The sequence below is a fragment of the Coturnix japonica genome, chromosome 10, assembly GCF_001577835.2.
Source record: "Coturnix japonica isolate 7356 chromosome 10, Coturnix japonica 2.1, whole genome shotgun sequence".
Lineage (NCBI taxonomy): Eukaryota > Metazoa > Chordata > Aves > Galliformes > Phasianidae > Coturnix > Coturnix japonica.
In genome coordinates, this window is record NC_029525.1 from 10044477 (window position 1) to 10064357 (window position 19881).

The 19881-nt window shown below is 38.7% G+C and overlaps 1 protein-coding gene across 2 annotated transcripts in view; it reads right to left on the reverse strand.

The window, feature by feature from the left end:
* Positions 1 to 2402: 2402 nt before the first annotated feature.
* The window catches only part of BNC1 (basonuclin 1), a 69800-nt gene continuing 52321 nt past the window's right edge, over positions 2403 to 19881 (reverse strand). For both annotated transcript variants that reach the window (XM_015873027.2, XM_015873026.2), the window contains exons 2-5: positions 11078 to 11180; positions 10687 to 10922; positions 7436 to 9363; positions 2403 to 5376 (exon numbers count right to left, since the gene is read on the reverse strand). In XM_015873027.2, the coding sequence (XP_015728513.1) occupies positions 4695 to 5376; positions 7436 to 9363; positions 10687 to 10922; positions 11078 to 11180 (2949 nt within the window). In that variant the 3' untranslated portion in view covers positions 2403 to 4694. The remainder of the gene's footprint in view (positions 5377 to 7435; positions 9364 to 10686; positions 10923 to 11077; positions 11181 to 19881) is intronic.

The window sequence follows — 19881 nt, forward strand, 5'->3', positions numbered from 1 at the left end:
TCCTCCTGAATCTTTAATGGATAGAAAGGGGAGGTAAAAAACATCCAGAATGGTTCAGTTGATTCCTGACAATCGCCTTCCTGGTAGCTGGGTTTATGGCTTTAGGTGTGAATGAGAAGGGTATGCTGAGCTTCTGAAAATTGTAAGAGATGTGCAGACAGCCAATGAGCAGGAAGCGTGTTTCCCTTAAATTTGTAAAATTCAATTGGGTGGTAAGGATAGGAACTAACAATAAAAAAAAGAAAACACATTACAGAAATCCCTACGTTGAATGAACAGAATCTATAGAACAAGAATATCAGTAATCCAAGATTTAAAAGACTGAAGCAAAGAATCAGCTCACACTTGAGGAGACACGTCTGGATCAGCAGCTTGGATTCACAGTCAGCTTTACCAGTTTAAGACAGCAGCTACAGAAACACAAAACAAATGGCCACAGGTGCTTCCATGAAGCACTTAACTGGAGCAGAATGAGACTTGGCTTACCAAAGAGGGATTGCCACTTTGTGACACTTCCTTTTCTTATACCAGTTTATGGAACACAGGTGAAAGCAGAGGAGTGCTCATGGGGAACCCAGCTGACAGGGCTACAACTTAACAGGGTGATGTACAACAGTACATTTGCAAGTTAGCAACTAGGTGCAATCCAAGGAGTGCCAAAAGGCACAGGGGCCAGGGGTAGGGGACTGAAGGAAATTAAACACCAGTCTACCATTAGAAATGTGCTCCTTGAGGTTACATGGAAACATTGCTAGCCAGCAAACTCTTCAGAAAAGTTTTTCAAGTAATTCAAACCTGAATTGATCACTCTGTAAAAACTTTATCTAACTTAAAGCTTTACCTTTTACATACAGACTTGCCCTCCATGCTCCTTAAATCAGGGGAGCCAGCAGTAAATAGTGCTCTGAGCAAACCCTGCAGCCTGGCTCTCTGGAAGAACATTTTGATCCAGCCCTCCTCCTCTCACTGCATCGTTGCCTCCTTCCCAATTCAGATTCAGACTCTCATTTCTGTTTTGAAAACTGCAAGCTGAACAGAACCCTTATGGCTCATACCTTAAACTCCAAAAAGTATTTTTAGTTTAGCTGCATTTCTTTAACCTCTGCTTGCTGATTTATCAGAAGCTGTTTGTGAACCCTTTTCAAGGATGGCCTGCCATCAAATTTAAAGAGCCCTGGACTAAGTCCAGGTAGTATAGATGTGTTTAGGCTTCCCCATTCAATGCAGAGCATCAAAGAGGTATTTTCAGAACTCTTTTCTCCACTTCGCTGGTTTTACTGTGTATGTTACTAAAGATTCATCAGAATCAACCTCTGGTTTTAGCACAGTTCTTTTCAAAGCTCTCAGATAACTGGAGGTATAAAAACAGACCCCTTCTACTCTGTTAAAAACAGATTTCTGTAACTACTCCTATAAGCACTATGATGCCCATTCTTCCAGAGCTATAGAGACTTGCTACCAGCAACTACAAAATACCTGTATGAGAAATCGGGTGTTCAACTGTACGGAGTGGCTACTCTGCAGTGTGCATCTCTGCCTTCTCCTTTCGAGTCAGAAAAAGATGACATGATCTAGTTTTTGAGGCTCTTGTTTTCTACAAGGAAAAAAAAAAAGAAGATACAAATGAAAAAAGGGAGCAAGATACATGCACAGCAATGGTGGGCACATCCAAGCCTACTTCAAACCTCATGCAAGGATTTGATCCTCCAACTGCATGTACTCACAGCATCACAGATGAAAACATCTCTGGAACTGAGCCTCGGTCAGTGGAAGTTGCCACAGGCATTCCAGAGCAACTATGAAAAGCTCAAAGAAAAAAGTGGTGCTACTATTCTGAAGTGAGGTTACTTCCTTCAACATCTGTGGTGAATATGTGATACAGGCTGCTATAAGCATCACACATATTTAAAACTAACAGGAGATGTTAAGGCTTGGTCCAGCCACGTTGCGGTCATTAGGAGGAGGGAGCTACACAAATGTTTCATGAGATACATATGGTATTGTAAGGGCACTGAGTGCTCAGCCTGTTCTCGTAAATCTCCCATCCTGTTCAGACTTCAGAGAAATAACAAAAAAACCAAAACCCTTTCAAAAATATAAAATAGAGCTGAAAACATTTGTTTTAGCACAGTTCTCAGTGCAGAGATATTTACCTTCTGTTTAGCTGGTGACATTTAAACTAACATCTCCCCTTGCCCACTGCTTAAGGAAAAAATCAATGAAATATCTGATAGCATTTATTATATCACCTCCAATGGCTCATTACAATAATAACACTTCCTTACTATGGAGTAAGTGAGTACCACTGTCAAAACAGTGATCCCTACAGAGAGAATGTGCTTTCAAAATTGTTGCTTGAACAGAAGTGAAGAATAGGTATTTATTCTATCACGAAAGCCTACTTTTCTGAATCAACCAGAGGCATTATTATTTGCTTTTATTAACATATACAAAACTGTTAGGATATACAAATGTGTTTCCTTTTTGGACATGGTGGAAGTCATTAATGGGCATTACAGCATTAGTTTACAGCACATAGTTTCAAAAATAAAAAACAAAAACCAAACAACACCATTCATGATTAAACAAATAGGTTTATATATATATAATATATACACACATATATAAAAAGAGCTCGAAATAGCTGTATAACAAATAAGTGATTTACACTATCAAAAGGCTGAAAGCAGTTGTGTTTCCGACAGTTGTGCCCTTTGCTTTCATCCACAATCGCCATGAATCTGAGGTCTCATTTAAAGCAAATAAAGAAAAATCCCAAAACATCGGCCTCCACCTTGCCAAAGCACAAAAAAACAAAACAAAACAACAAAAAAAAAACCAACCAAAAGAATGGGACAGCTCTCCCCAGGCTAACAGTTCCTCCTGATGGCTTCAAGCACAAATGGGTTATTTTAAATATCACAAAAACCTACTGTAAATTAAAAAAATAGAAGATTACTTTACACAATGCATGGAAACCGTTTCTACTGAGCACAAACATTTACAACTGTCATGTTTTTTCCTTGCATAACCCATACTCACATACAAACCAGTTTTCAAAAGAATTAATGAAATATTCAGTCCACTTCTGTTTTCTTTATACAATATGAAATGGTTACAATACCGTAGTATATTTTAGAATAAGTTAAACATCAAGACATATGGCAACAGCATTGTACTAGTCTTTCTACATACATACCAAATCCAGAAATTCAGTCTATTTTTATTTAGTCACAAAAATGAATGAAGACTAAAGATCCAGTTATACTGGAAAGCTAGACTAGAAACCACAAATACTGTAAGCACTTTGGTATAATATGTACAGGTTGTGCTGTCAATATCATGCCTGCCTACTACAACTGTTCAGATGATTTCAGTTGGTGAATTCAAAATGTTATTGTAAGACTCGCTTTAGGATTTCTTTTTCAGTATGGAAATCATTCAGTCAGAGAAGATGCACCACAATAACATACACAGTTTTTGTATGATGACTACAAATTAAAGTCATTTTTTAAATACAATGCAAGACCAATCTTAAGTGCATAGAACATAATGCAGAATACTGTTAATTACAGTGACGAGTACAATGGTTTTAAACATTATAACAGATACTGAACAATGTCCTCATTAAAAGAGATATGAATTAGAGTAAGTGTTCTACCATTACATAGATCAATGTGTGTTTTATATCACCAGTAAGATGAACAATAACTGATTTATCATTAAGTATATCTACTGCATCCATTTTCTCTCTCCCTCTCAAAGGCTTGGAATTGCACCTTCAAACTCTTAAAGCAGTTTAGATTTTCACATTTTTTTCCCCTTCTCCACCCCCTATTTTTAACAAAACGTTTTCTCTTCCCGAAAGAGAAACTCAAAGTGCATTTTAATTTCTTTTTTCCTATTTCATGGATGCATTTGCTGTAGTTTAGAAATTTTAGCTAACCATTTTCTTATTTGCTTCCTTTCTTTCTGTCTCTACAGTCTGTAAGAGCCTCCCAGTTAATCAGGCAACCCTGCCAAGTTAAGCGGCCTCTCCTTTTGCAAAGTAAACAGTTTCAAATTCTAAAAAAAAAAAAAAAAAAAAAAAAAAAAGAAAGCTGAAATATTGCTATCTGTATTCAAGGGAAATTCCCACATGAAGAGTAAGGACTGCAAGGTTTCAGACAGTTTGGACTTCTTTAGATTTCAAGGTACAATAAACTGCAAATGCCATGTTCAATTAATACTTCATGTCAGCTTCAGATTAAGGTCTCAGGAATGAAATGGTAGCCCCAGAACTCTCAAGCCAACCAGAGGAAACAACACAATTGTTACAATTTCTTACACAGCACAACAACCCAATTTACATGTAAACACAAAGGATGACAGTTCCCATTTGAAGCTCCTACTGTTGGCAAATAATACTTCACAGGTATCGGAAATATTTTAGTTAACTCCGTATCTCCCACCTTTCAAGACTGCTTTCTCTTCCTTACAGAAGCTCTAGCTATTTCATGTCAAACTAAACAATTGCACAAAAAATACAGCACCAAGCTTTGTTAAATGAAACTGCTGGAGAGCATACACAGGAGAAAAGAATTTGACCATGGTTGTTGAATGCACCAGAAGTCAAATGTGTTTAAATGAAACTAACACATTCCTTAATTGAAACGATTAATTCTTAGAAGAAATAAATTCAGATAAGCATGGTCTTACTGTAGGCTAGTTGGAGACCCAGCCAGACTTTTATGCAGATTAGGGTTTTGACTGTGCCTGTTCCGACTGCGAACAGAAGAAAACATGGTGTTGCAACCTGGGATTTTGCATTTGTGGAGCTGGCGGAGATGCACAGTTTTGTAGTGAGCCCTGAAAGTTCCCTTATTACTGTAAGATTTTTGACAAATGTGACAAGTTATTGGCAAACTGGAAGGTAAATTTATAAAATTCTGATTAGCTTTCTCAATTAAATTACAGTCTTGGTACAGTTCATCACTGGGCATTAGGCTGGGTCCTTCACAGCTTTCATCACTATCATCCAAGGGCATGGTGCACACTTCACTTCCTCCATCAGAATCCCAAGAAGAATGAGCACTGCTCTCAGATTTAATGCTGGAAGTAGTGCTTAGATCCAGAACAGCTCCATCATTCAATGGATCGTATCCGTAACTCTCAGAACAGGGTTCTCTAATTTTGCTCATTGGAAAAACCAAGCTGCCTGTTCTGTTCATTCCTTTGAAGATTACAGAAGTATGTCCAACATGTTGTTTTAAAGAGACATCTTGACAAAACTCCTTAGCCATGTCTTTCAAGAGGTATGTTGCATTGAAATGGTTGTTGAATTCCAGTGTATCTTTAGTCAGAAGCTTATGATGAAGATTTAGGTTTGAACTATGTCTAAAAGAACAAAGACAAGCTTAGCAAGAAAGTGTTTTGCCTCACTTAACAGTTGTTCCATAAGGATCATTAACAAAGAGAAAAATCAATATTTAGTAGCATGCAAGAACTGTATGCTTCTCATTTGAAGAACTGCCACAGAGAGAGTGCACATGGATGATTTATACATGACTGGCTACCTGAAATTGCTTATACTGGTATATATCAGAAATAACTCTACAGAAATCAATGTTTCCAATTCTATCCTGCATTGTGGATAGCTGTTCACTCCACTAGATCTAGTGCTGGCCCTAAAAGGGTTGGTGAATGGACTAAAGAATTCTGGGTGCTGAACTGAGGTCAGAGTAAGAGGAAATGTGATCCTTTCCCAATGGACAAAGCAGGAAAGGAGTGATACTCGAGACAGCAAAATATATTGATGATCTTAAGGACTGTAACCATGTACCAAGAGGCAGCTACACACAACCGTACAGAGCTTTTCCTTAAAAGATTTTTCTTGAATGAAGGAACATTGCATTTTACGCAACTTCCAGTTTTTGAATGGAGATCTCTGGATTCATTTTGCAACCACCAAAACATAAAAAAATCACTGCTCTTCATTCAATATCATCAACTCACTGGGAACTTCCAGGCTCTGCTTAGAAGACTGAATTTATTGCAAGACAGGGAGAACCTCCATTTTCCCTTGCCATCACCTAACTCAGCTTCATCCAAAGTATACAAAAGGACACAGATACTTTCCACCTGCACTTACAACACTATATATTAAAAAGAAGCTTCTGCAAAATTGTTTCAAATAATTACTCTTTCATACAAAGCTTGTAAACTTCCTTGTGGAATGACTTACGTACCCCTTCTGAAAAGTTATCCATTTATTTACAAGGTTGTTAAATAAATCATCTCCTAAAAACACCAGTGTTAGAATTTAACTGAATATATTGATGTGGGAAGGAATTTGTGGCATGTGAATGCAAATTTTACTGCTGGCCTTCTTTCCTGCGGCCCATATCACAATTAACAAGGATAGGAATTCACATCTGGGAAGATGCAGGCAGCAGACCAGGGTATGAAGCTCTGCCAGCAACAGATGAATCTGTGCAACTCACATGCAGCAGCCAGTCCTCAAAGACTGGCTCATCCTCTCTGGACTACATCAGTTGGCTCCAGCACTCCTAGCAGATTACAGACAATCTAAACCTCGTGTCACTCTAAACTACTATCCAGGCACACTTTCTGCAGTCAAGATCTGCTGTAACACTGTTATAGGAGTGTTAGAAAACTTACAAGGCTTAGTCCCACTTTAACAGAACTGTTATCTACCCCTTCTCAATTCAAATACATAACTGACAGACAATAAAACTTCAGTTCTTGTTTCTCAGCCTATGAGCAAAATAGACTGAAATAAAATGACTAACAGCAACACAATACTGCAGCTAATAGTAAACTGAATCAGGCTTGTGGTATTGTTTAGTATTTAGTATGCAATTTCACATTAAAGCACTACCAACACACACCAGATAGCATTAGTTCAACTAACAATGCGTAAGGTTGATTTTGCACTGACATAGGGTAATCTAGCTTTTATTATGGGATTTCTCCTACAAGGTTATTCAAAATCCTTGTGTAACAGAAGGACAAGTGAAGATTTCCTGAACTGATTTCATTGCTCTTTCATTTAAAAAAGTACTTTATACATTTTAAAATACACATGAAAGTGTGCACTGAACATGTAAGTCCACACATGCATCTACTGGAAAATAGCTGAATTCATACCCTTGTAGCTTTCCCTTTATGTTCTAAAGTATTCTCTCAACTACTGAAGACTTTATCAGTTATGAAATTTTCATGGCTTTATTTAATACCTTGTAGTCTAGAGAAAAGGAAATGTTTCTTTCAATGGATTTTCATTTCATGAATGTTCTGATAAGTTATCGTACCTGTTATATGAGGATACACAGAAAAATCTTTGCAGGCTCCATTTTTCCAATACCCATTTTAATTTCAAATTAGGCTCCATTGTGATGGTAAAATAAATACAATTTTGTTTATAATTTCTTACCTGTCTCGACTTCTACGAGAAGGGAAAGCAGCATTACAGCCCTCAACTGTGCAAATATGCATTTCTTTGAGATGTACATTTTTAAAATGCATTTTTACACTGTAAGGGTTTTTAAAAGTCTTCTTACAGATGTCACAATGAAAGCGGCTTTCTTCCTTCTGAATCCCTAGTGCATGTTGGCTGACATGATCCATATCTTTAGAGTCTTCAAAACAAGCAATGGCAGCACCCCTGTTTGACAAAGTGCTGAAAAAGCCCCCGGTCAGCAAGTGGTGTTGCAATTCAGGGCAGTCATCTTTAGAAATCCTGCGTTTTGACTGCTCTTTAACATACATGGGGGATTCAGTCACCGGTTTTATAACATCACTGTGGTGGTGCATTGGATCTTCATATACAACCTCATGGGAAACTATTTTTAATGGTTGATTTTCTTCTGGTTTAACCTCTTTCTCACAGTGATGTAATTCATTCTCAGAGATATCCTTGATGTATTGGTTATCTGGCGCAAAGACAGACTCAAAATACTTTGGGCCCTCTACCCCAGAGACAGATTTCCATGAATTACCTGAATGGGGGTGATTTTCCACCCCGCCGGACACCTGCTTCTCTATCTTATGCTCACAGGACTCAAGCTCTCCATCGCTTACCACCTGCAGACGTGTATCATCTTCAGAACTGGCAACATCACTACTTTCATGAGGCGTTTCAACAACTTCTTTCTCTATCTTAATAGGCATACTCGATTTACGAGATTTCTTCTTGGGTAGCACATCAAATGGCAATTCATTTGAAATAAGCTGCTCTGGTATTGAGGAAGAAACAAGAGGCAGAGAAGGAAGAGTACCTGGAGTATTAGCTAGCTCAGCTGGTGTAACTGGACTACGATAGAAAGGAAGAACAGGCTGTACTGTTTTCAGATTTGGAAAGAGGACACCATTCTGTCCAATACTAGGAAATCCAGCCTGGCCCTTTGCATCTGTACAAGAGCTGGCATAGCTGGTAATTGTTCTGCTATCCGGAGCTAAGATTGTAAATTCCGTCCTTTTACTATCTCCAGGTCCAGCAATTGTCAAACCATTTCTCAGATCTTTGTCCCTGTTATTTCTGTTCATTGGCATATGGAGTCTGGGGTTAGGATTTGCGCTATGACGATTTCGACTACGCAGAGAGCTAAATACCATATTGCAGCCCTCAATTGTACACTTGTGCTTTATCTTCAGATGAACAGCATTATAATGTATTTTCAAAGTACCTTTGTCATAAAATGTCTTTTCACATGCAGTGCAGAAAACACGCCCTTTCCTTGGCCCAGTGCCATTTTTTTCAACAGACTTCATTTTGGTTTCTGGAGAGAGTGCTGTCATTTCAAGCTTTGCTGCTGTATTATGTGAACCTGAATCGCTTAAAAGGGCATCATCTTCTGTCTTAGCGGTGACATCCGGACCATTTATGATCCTCTCATTTTCAACTTGAAATGGTGCAGAACTAGAAGTTAGGAAGCTGCTTTCAGTAAAAGGTAGGTGGATATCTTGTTTAGTTTCACTGCTATGGTCTTGACCCTGCTCAATCAAGTGTCTTTCTGGTGGTGAACCTATTAAAGGTGGAGGCACTGGACTGAAAAACTGGAACGGCAGCATGAAAGCCATGTTATTCACAATATTCTCAAAGGGATGAATGTTGGTGGGGCTCATTTTGTCCAAGGAAGCAGAAAAATTAGGGCTATGTTGATTGCAGCTCTCTATGAATGCCCTAATATCCAAATTAGCAGTAGGTGGTGGTATTATAATTGACTGCCCTTCTTTCTCCTGAATTGCCATTAACTCTACAATGGACTTAGTTTCTCCAAAGCGAAGAAATTGCTGCAAAGTAGCCAGTTCTTCATCATTGGACATTATGCTCCAGTGATCCAGCACCTTTCCTGAAGCATCCTACAGCAAAACAAACAAATAAATAAATAGAAATGAAGAAAATAGGAAAAAAGAAAGCCCCTTTCTTCCCCCCAACCTCCCTCCCCCCCAGCAACCCAGTCTCTTCTCTCCCCATCTCCCCACAGACTAGAAACTCTTCAGCAAAATCATGAAATTATTCTATTTAACAAGAGATTAACAGTAATTCTGTGATATTTTCTTCAATTTTACCACATTGGCTTTATTATTTCTTTCTGAACTAACAGTAATACTTTCCAATAAACCATTTTTTTTTCCCCACTAAAATTAAGACACACATCATTTGAACAACAGTATTATCTAACAACAGACAGCAGAGATGGAGCAATCAGACCAAGATTTAGCTCCTCATTTAAGTCAAGTATTCTTTAATTGCAAGTTTAATAATCTTCCAAGTAACTAAGATCAGAGAACAAATGAACCTGTATTGATCTATTGCCAGTGTTCACAGAGCACAGCTGTAATTACACTGGAGTGTTGGAGTTCTTTCAAACTCTAGCTATGCCTAACTTTTCCCAATAACTACAATAAATATTTTATCACAGAACATGTATTTGATGGCCTACTGAGATTTTTCACAGTGCATGTAAGAGTTTCTAAGATGATGAAGAACGTAACATTATAAATTTTTCATGTGGTAGAGGTTCAAGGTAATTGATTCCATATTTTTAATCCTAACACTAAAAAGCAAGATTATCAAGACCATTAAATATTGATTCGTGTCATAATGTAAGATCATCATATTACTTTACATAAAAGGTAACTTCCATAGTAGCAAGGACTAACATCAGTGTAAGCACATAGGGCCCAATTTATCCTTGATGTAGCTCCAGTAAGCTCAGGAGCACTACATCAGTGATGAAGACTGTCCCTGGTGCTTGAAATGATGACAAGTTTATTTGTTAGTGTATTATCCTGCCATATTAAAGTAAACTTACTGGTTAAATAATATTTTGAGTAAATTTGGAAGCTTTTCCTAGTAACCCTTTTTCCCCTCTTTGTTGTTGTTGTTGTTGTTGTTTTTGTTTTCCCCTCTCCTCATTACTTTACTTTTATTGATAGATTTGAGCAAAGAGGAAAGACTTCAGTTAGGCTTGAGTAAGAAAAGAGCAATGACCAAAAATTAACCCTTCCTTTTCTGGTGCTACTTTTTACAAGTCTATTACTGCCTCTCAGATGTACTACGTGGTTAGCACATTGTGAACTACTGAAAATACCAAGCTAGAAAATATTCTAAAATATGACTTAATTATCATAGTTATATTAAAACAAAACAAAGCAAAAAAAACCCTCTTAATGCAATACCTGCAGCACATATCCACGTATATAATCCTGCAGTGTCCAATCTAGAGCATGGAGAATCTGTATCACCTCTTCCTGCTTCAGAACACTGAAAAGACGATCCAGCAGAATTTTAAGGCGCACGGGAATAGCTTGGGTTCCATACAGCATGAGGCTACTGATATCAAAGACAACATTGGATTGAACTATTTCCACCTGGCTTGATGGATAGAGGTTGGGAATCCTTAGTTTGCTCAGGGCTGTAAATAAAACCATAAAACATAAATAAACACAAGTAACAAATGATATAAAACTGAATGTAAAGACTATTGTGGAAGGGAGTGCAACACACAACAAAATAACACATGAGGAAGAGAGTAGAATACTTTATATAGATTGTAAGAGTAAGTATTACCATGTGCTACCCATCCATGCCGGCACTGGTCACATTGTCGCTGATTTATTTTCCCAGGTTTGAAACACTGACAACTACAGCTCACCAGAGTGCATCGGATAGCCTGCAAATCAATAGAAAGATTGATATGTAATGGATAAGCCATCTAGACTATGCACATTATACCTACACAGGCCTAATATCCACAGAAGTCAGATAACATATAAGCTCATTTCTATTAACGTGCAATATAATTAATCCAGGCAAATCATGTATTTAAGCAGAATGAACTGAAAGAAGAAAACTGGTCACCAGCTAAAGCACTGGAATATGACAGCAGTAAGGTACTTAGTGATAAGCCTAGCAGCACCCCTGAGGATCTATTTAGACTGATGCACCATTATAACAAAAAGAAACCATTCTGGAACATTTGTCTAAGATAGGATCTATATGTAAGCATGGCTGTTTTTCAGGAAAGCTTGAAAAAGACACACAGATGAGAGTTCTGCTGGATCTCTAGAATTGCAATAAATGTAGTGCTAATGAGCAATATTAGCTCTGCAGAGATACAACTCCTCATAGCCAGTATTCACATAGAGTATGTGCTTCTTGTCAAGGATGCATAAGTTCACTATCGCTTCTCAGGCATAGATTTCACCAGAAAGTACTCCTGTCTCCTCAGAAATGATACTCTCACGTCTTGCAAGGAAATACTTGAAAGGTAACAAGGAAAACAAAACATACAGATAGCAATCAGTTGCACAGTTCAATTTGTGCATCACTTTATTCTCACCAAGGTCATCTATAATGCAAATCAAATTAGTAGTCAAAAATTACTAATCAACAAGGCAACACAAGCTTGCTTCCTGGAATATATGTTTTCTTCTGTATGTGCCCATCTACTGCAGAAGGCAGACAGACAACTTGGAGGTCCTCATTAAAGCCTCATAGGGACTGCCACAGAACAAAGCATTTGTATGACTCTAATTTCCATCTGAAAAAGAGTATTTATTTTGGGTGGGAAAAAGAAATTTATGTACAGAGGGTCTGAATTGGAATACAAGCAATATTAGATTATGTGATTGCAATGTGCACATGATTTTTTCTGTTCTTAAAACAAAATGGTTTACATCTCAACATACAGAGAAGCAATGTGAAGTAAGGCAAAGTTAAGCCTACCACCGGCAGCTTCTGAAACTCTTTAGGTCTCATGCAAATTGGGATCTTCCGCTATTGATCAACATCCAAGGAAATGAAAAAACAGGAGTTGAAGGAAAAAAGTAGCATTTCTTTTCAATGCTGGCATCAGCACACCGGCACTTCTGGCAAATGTACAAAGCAGCAAGTTTTTGGACAGTCGTGGTAAGAAAGATGGAGACAGGAATTGCTTAAAATAAAAAAGGTGTGGAAGAAAGGTAGTTTAAAAGGAGAGAATATGGAGAATGAGGCTGGCTCAGGACAGAAGAGTGTACTACACAAAACGGTCTTCTATAAACAAGCATGTGCAGGAGATGGAATGCCTACTGCTTTACATGACAGCCTGGAATTTTCAAGTTTCAGTTGCTTACTTATCAAGGACTTAACTTATAAGCACATTTCCAAATTGCAGTGACTTGATATTGAGACTTGTCTTTATTTGAAGGATTGGAACAAGTGGCAACAGTGCTATTGAAATCTCTGAATCACTTTGCCTTTCATCTTCTAAAGGAGTCATTGCAAAATACTGAATTCTTGAGAAAAGCTCTATGCTCCCCATGAAGTCATAAAATACGCAGCAATACCCTACGCAGTGCGAATTGCTTCACTTTAATGGAGGATGTATTTTCATTTGGATGCTAAAATCCTTTAATATAACAATAAAAAGCCATAAATATCTTACAGAAAGGTAAAAAATGAGGCAGTTTTCTGATGATTCATTTCTATCACAAAACATCAAACAAGAACACAGCTTAATTCTACTTTGCTAATACGTAACATTCTGTGATTTGCACAGACTGAACTGCTTCCACAGGCCATCCCGCTACGTTTAGTAAGCTGAATTCCACAAATGCATCCTTTGCAGTCTCTCCAGACAGAATTACAATAGATATATCCTACAACAGAAATACATATGAGGAAAAAAGCCATGCAGTACGCGTACTCGTCCTCCTGTCTGCCGCTATAGGTGTAAAAGGTTTTACACGTTAAAAAACAGAAAACACCTAAGGAATACATTTTGTTTTACATGTAGGAAAGAAGCAATCAGACATGGAGCATCATTCTCCCTATATTCAAAGCATGGAATTAAGCCATCCTCAAATCAATACATTAAAGCTTCTGGACACCACTCTTAGATGTGGTTAGCTTGCATACTGTTAACATACCAAAAGTACGCCCTCAAATCAGTATCTGTTACTGACTTAAAAAAAAATAAAAATAACTCATAAGAAACCCCAAGAAGAAATAAAGGTCATTTTCAGGTCAGCATTGGTGGCATTTCCCATCATTCGGGGTTATCAGACTCCGTTTCCTAAAACTTCTCCAGCAACATCTGCAATAACCCAGTCATGGAACAGAACATGGCAAAATTAATTTCTAAAACAATCCGTGAGTCAGAACTTCAAATCTTCACTCACTGCTCAACTTAAAAAGACACTCCTAAAAGATGCATTTTGATTATCACCCAAATCAACTTAGATCAGAGTTTAGTGAACGAAAACATAGCAGAAATCCATGAGATTAAAATGCTTGTCTTTTGCATGTTAATCCTGTTATCCTTAGTATGCCTAGTCTAAGGTACTGTAATTATATCAAGTCTTTTAATGAGCTTTATTTTCCCAGCACGTGGAACATACACACAATTTCACTCTGCAGAACAAAGGAATAACTTTCCACACTGTAAAGCTTCAAAATCATAATTAAAGGATTGGATATGTAGAGGGAAATTAAAGTGAAAAGTTTTTGGTTTTTTTTTTGTGCAGCCCTTTCATTCAGGGCTATTATTTCATTTCTTTTTCCAGAAACACAGAGCAGATACTAACGTTAATAGAAATAAAAATAAAAATCTTCTGCTGTCATCAAGGATGCTGCTATTGTTTTGCAGTCCTTCTCCCTGCCAGAAGGATTTCTCCAAACTCATTATTAGTGACATCACTACTTTGTTTTTTTTTTCTTGCATTAAAATTCTGATCAAATTTTCTGCGGCTTTAGCAGCAAACCTGTGAGAATCTGAACCTTGGATTTTTAATACAGGTAACTCTTCATTAACAGAGATTAACCATTAAACCAGCCACCAAAAACCACCTAAGCGCTCATCACTGAATAAGAAGTCTTAACTCTCCATTGCCTGAAAGTCATGACTGCTGACTTGTTTCTTGTTTTCCAGATATCAGTGTGGTTTCGATTATGCTTCAAAAGTTACCAAACATTTCTTTTCAACCCACTCTTGGCCTTCATGGCTAAAGAAAAGTACAAGATAATGGGACAAGTTCATTCTGATTCTTGCTATAATATCAGGCTTCATTTCAGAAAATACATCTGTGATCATCTATACATTTCTGAAGCCTTTGGGGACATATGTACTAACAACAGGCTGAGAACTGCAGTAAGAGAAGGGCAAAAGGAATGTCTGTGATTACCCAAAGATGCAGAGGAATAACTGTATCAAACCTCAATCCATGTTCAATGGAATCTAGTTTGACAGCTCTTCAGCATGGGAAACAAATTAAAGAGTAAATAATCCTGCAGATGCTGCCAGCCTGAGCCATGGAACCCAGCCCACACTGGGATGCAGGCTGGCTCTGCATGAGAATGGCAGAGCAAATCCCAGGTCCCCTGGGTACTACTCCATATCAGCAGCGCACAGGTCAGCACCCTACCTTGCTCCTGTCACGCAGGGAAACCACTTCCCTTCTTCGCTGCTCACTTTAGAAACTGCTTCTCCTCAAGTTCCTGCTGTCTCACAAAAAGCAGCAGCTTCACAGCTGCATGCTGCAGATGAACTACAAAATGGTGCCTCCAACGCTGTGTTACAGACATTTTTTTGCAACTAGGAATTAGAAAGTCTTATCAGTTTTAGTGCAAGTTTGGAGAAAAAGGGTAGAATTACATGAACATTATGTGAGAGCAGCTTTCCTTATGCAGGATGTAATACTAAGCACTTTTCATGTCTTCATGGAGGGTTTATAGCAACAAGCAGCATCTCTTACAACCACCTCACCTAATTTCAGATGAATTTATCCCAGTGTCCATTGCTTTGCCAGACAACATTAGGCACTTCCCTAGATATCTACTGCATAGATAAGCCCATCTTTCAGTTCTGTCATGATTTAAAGTAAGTTTTCAATCTACATTTTGTCCACTTCACAAGCCTACATATGCCTCCCTGTACCACATCAATAGATTTTCACTTCACCTGTCCCACAGATACTCACAACATTCCACCCTGCCCACTTTGCAGTATGTGTTAAGTTCTCATGGCTCTTCATGACAGACTTTGGTTTCTGCTCCTTTGTTGAGCTCCCTGCAGTTTGTTAAAATTATATGTTCCATCACGATCACAAAAGTTGGTTGACTGCTCTAGGTGGTGTAAATTCACAGAGCAGTTATTGTAGGCTTAAGCCCAACATCTAAACCTAATAGTTCTGAATGTTGATGTCAGAGCTTAGCATAAGCATCTTTTGCTCCCTGAAGATTCCAAAGCACTCCAAGCTGAGGCAGGCCACAGCTCCCACCTGCTCAGGAGAGGCACAAGGGGCCCTGCAGCACCTTAGGCGGTAGCCAGTTTTCCTCCTGACATGCTCACCTCAAGGAGAGCACATGCTTGGATGGAAGGCCTTCCCTGCACAAAAGCAGAATGGGAAGGACACACATGGAATGGCAAAGGTGCTCACTAAGAGACAATGCACATACAGAGGTCCAACAGCAAGGACAAGCTGAGGGTTACTTGCCACAACCTGCACATGTTCAGCTCAACGAGCCACCGTGTTTCATTCAGTCACATGCTTAATGCCCTCAGTTATGGGTGAGGACAAAGCTGTACTGGTAAAACACACACTGATAAACTTGCACACCATTGATATTATTTGTTCACTGCACATCTTTGAAGGCATTACACTTTGAAACAGAAGATTTTCCAATCACAGCACATTTATGCACACTGCAAGTACATCTGGTTGTTGCAAGTTCTGCTGTCTCTTTACTCAGGCTTAAAAATATTTGAGACTAGAATAAATGAACCTATGAAGTTATTAAAATGAGGGAGAGGTGCCTACAGGATGTCTGATCGTATCGGACTGAATGCTGCACACACTATTTCCACAGTCTTATCTCACAAGAAACGTTCCTTACAAAGTAACAGTGCTGTTAATAGAGTTATTTTATAAACACAATAAACAGCAACAAACATTTCTCACAAGAAGAAAGCAGGCCTGACTGTTTGCTGTATTCAGAGAGCATCTGATATTTTGCATATTAGGAGCTTTCAATTAAGTACAGAAAAATTTGATGTGGATGTGACAGAGTAAACAGCACTGACCAAATAGCTCCAATCTTCTCCACTAACAAACACATTCTATGCCAGCCCCAGATGATTCATTTGGCAAACTGCTTATTAGTAAAATAATTTAGCAAAATTCTTGTCTCCTGTGTAAGAGACTAACTAGGGTAGAGATGGGAAAGACAGAGATGGGCCACAACTTGCCTTTTCCAGCTCCAATGCACATGAAGTTACACTTGTAATGGAGCTCCTAAATCAGCAACGTAAGCTGGTTGTAAGGTGGTCAGTAAGCAAGCTGGGTGCTGTATGTGCTAATCACAGCACTGCTGCCAGGCTCTGGAGGTATGAGAGTCCCCAGATACATAGAGCAACAGCTTTTGTTTCACAGGCCCAGCACAGATTTAGGAGTCAAACTTAATGTCTATTGTGCTGAACGCTTTGGCTGCTGCTGACACCACCGCATTCCCACTTAGTTTCTCTGTGGAGAGATTCTGTTAGGATTTTTACTCCTGAAAGAACACAAAGGCCACAAGTTTGAAAACAGTTTCTAGACAAGACCACAGAATACATCCCATTAATTGTTAGGATCCTTATGTATATATCCATAATATTTATTTGGGGTCAGATGCCAAAACCTGACCTCCTTTCAAACAGCCCCAGCCTGAGCATACAAGGATGAAGAATGCAAGCCAGGTTCTGCAGCAAGTGGCATTACTGCCTCCCTTTGTGGTGCTCAAGAAGCAATTTTTGGCTGGAACGGGACTGAACTTCCCTCTTGCAGGTACTGTCTAGCACCCTGAGCTGAAAACATGTAATTGTACTTGCCATTATGGACAAAAAAAATCTTCAAAATGGGCCAAAAGGCAGTGGAGCAGAGAGAAACAGCTCAGTGAGATAGAACTGAAATTAGCTGATACTTCTGTGAAATGGCAGCACTCTGTTAAATCAACCACAGTTTTGGATTTGAAAGAGTTTTAGTTGGCTACTGAATTACGGGCCGCTTGCCTGTGCATCACCATAGGGCAAACAGCTGTGATAAGAGACTGAAACAAATAAAGACTCGAAATCCTGGAGCAAATCTGGCTAAGCAGCAGCTGCAGTGCTAACAGAGAGGTGCCCTGGACAGGCCGGCCAACTCAGTGAGTTGAGTATGCAGAATGAGGATGCGTCTGAGAAAGGAGCACACTGCGAGGCCAAACTTCAATCACAGCATAACTTGTGGGATGAAAATCACTCCTCACTTACCCTAAAGGGCCCCTTAGGGCACCTCTCGTTAACGGCACTGTCAAAATAATTATAAGGGAATGCACGTGTGTATTCGTGCACATGAACTGCTACTCTTTAAACAAAAAGCACTGGACAGCAGAGCTCCATTTTGCTGTTCAACAAGGTGCTCGTAGATACATTAGCTTACACTGCAATTAATCTCACTTGTTAACAACAGGTGTGTTGAAAGACAGCTTGGTCAAACTGGGGAATACATTTAGCTGCTCTTTTCTTTTGCTGTTCCATTGGGAAAACATAAGACGTACAAATTACAGAACCAAACATGTCACACCATCATTACCTTACAGTTGTGATTTACATTTGGTTCTGAAATAAACTACAGTGCTACGCTTCCTGTGGTGCACCTGCCATGTCTGTGTAGCTCACAAACCCTTACATTTTGCTGACTATTAAAAGCAGTATTTATCATTTAGAATCTCAACTTTGTTCTTAATAAACTTACAGAAAAGTCATTCATATTAGTGTATTTCAGGAATGAACAACAGATTGCTGCAGACTGATGAGAAATTCACGGTAAGGATGTATATCCAAATAGAAATGGTGTGAAAGCTGTTATAATAAAACACTATGTTATTTAATCTATCAAGTAACTTATGCACATACTTTATACTCATATCAACATGCTGTGAAACCCATGTTAAATGCTGAACCTACAGATCCGTCCAGGAACTGAAGCTTACTGAAATATTTATTGCTGAGCTCCATGTTAAAAAAAGATTACAAACATATATACACAAGTATCAGGGAAATTGAGAGTATCAGTGTAAATGAACTGCAAGTACACACTTTAAGCCTTTATCTATTTAGAGAGTTTAGAATGTTCTATGGGTGCAATGTGGGTGAAGTAACGTTTCAAAGACCACCCCAATGTGTACAGCTCGTCACAGCACTGCTCAAAAGTCTTAGAGCCATAAAGCAACACATGCTCAAATTCTTCCCTTCAGTGTTACAGACAGAAGAGACAAGTGAAAGAGTAAAAGACAAATAACGGCACTCCAACACAGTAGATGTAACACAATTTCATTTTGTGCAGTTGTTTAAGCTCCGTGTTTGTACACATAGGATGCTGCTATCTGTACTGCTGCAGATACGCAATATTCTACGCAACAGCGCAGTTCCATTGATAGTTCCACAATTTAAAACTTTGTATTCCTTTGTACCGAATGCAGGTGTGAAAAATTAAAATGGCTTTCTGACACTGACATCAGCTTCAGTAGGTAATAAGAAAACAATTCCTGACTTCAGTTTTGAACTACAGCCGATTGTGAGTAAGAAACAGTTATTCTCTTCCCTCAAAATAATTTACTTTGAGTTTGATCATTGAAGTTTCAGTCCCAATAAATATATACAGATATGTTTAGATATTGATTGGCAAAAAGAAAACAAGAACTCAAAGAGGTGTCGCTTTTCGAACTTGAGCTGTAGCATCTGCTCGGGACAAAAACTGCTGGCAGCACGGTGTGTACAGCTGGCAGTTACTGCACTGCTGAAGCCATGAAGGGCAGGAGATGATCCAAAAGGCCAAACCCAACAGCTTTTTTTTGCCTGCATTTTGTGGGGGTTTTGCTGCAATAATGAATTCAAGATTGGTACCTGACTTATAGCTCAAATCTCCATGAAACTATTTGGCCATGCCATAACATACGAAAGGTGGTTTAAGAACATAAACATGTAGCAAGAAGTATAATCTAAAGAACAGAAATGTCCTGTAATTTATTTACCAGAAGTAAATTTACTTTTATAGGAGTGGACTCTTCATTACTGAAATCAAAACTAAATGACTGCCTTGCCTGATTGGAAATAGAATGGGATGCTCAATACTGCAGGAAATGTATTGCAACAATAACATGAACAGCGAAGAAGCTGAAGCTGAGACACTTGGTATAAAAAGCCCAACTCTTGCTGCAGCCTAAGGCGGCATAATTCGATCTCAGCTATAGAGAACCCGTGAAGTGGCCCAGAATTTGGAACACCTTTTCCTGTCGATGATGACAAAGCTCTCCTGCAGGTCTGGATATGTTTGCAAACTCTTTATGGTTCTACATTGGATGAAGATGGTTCA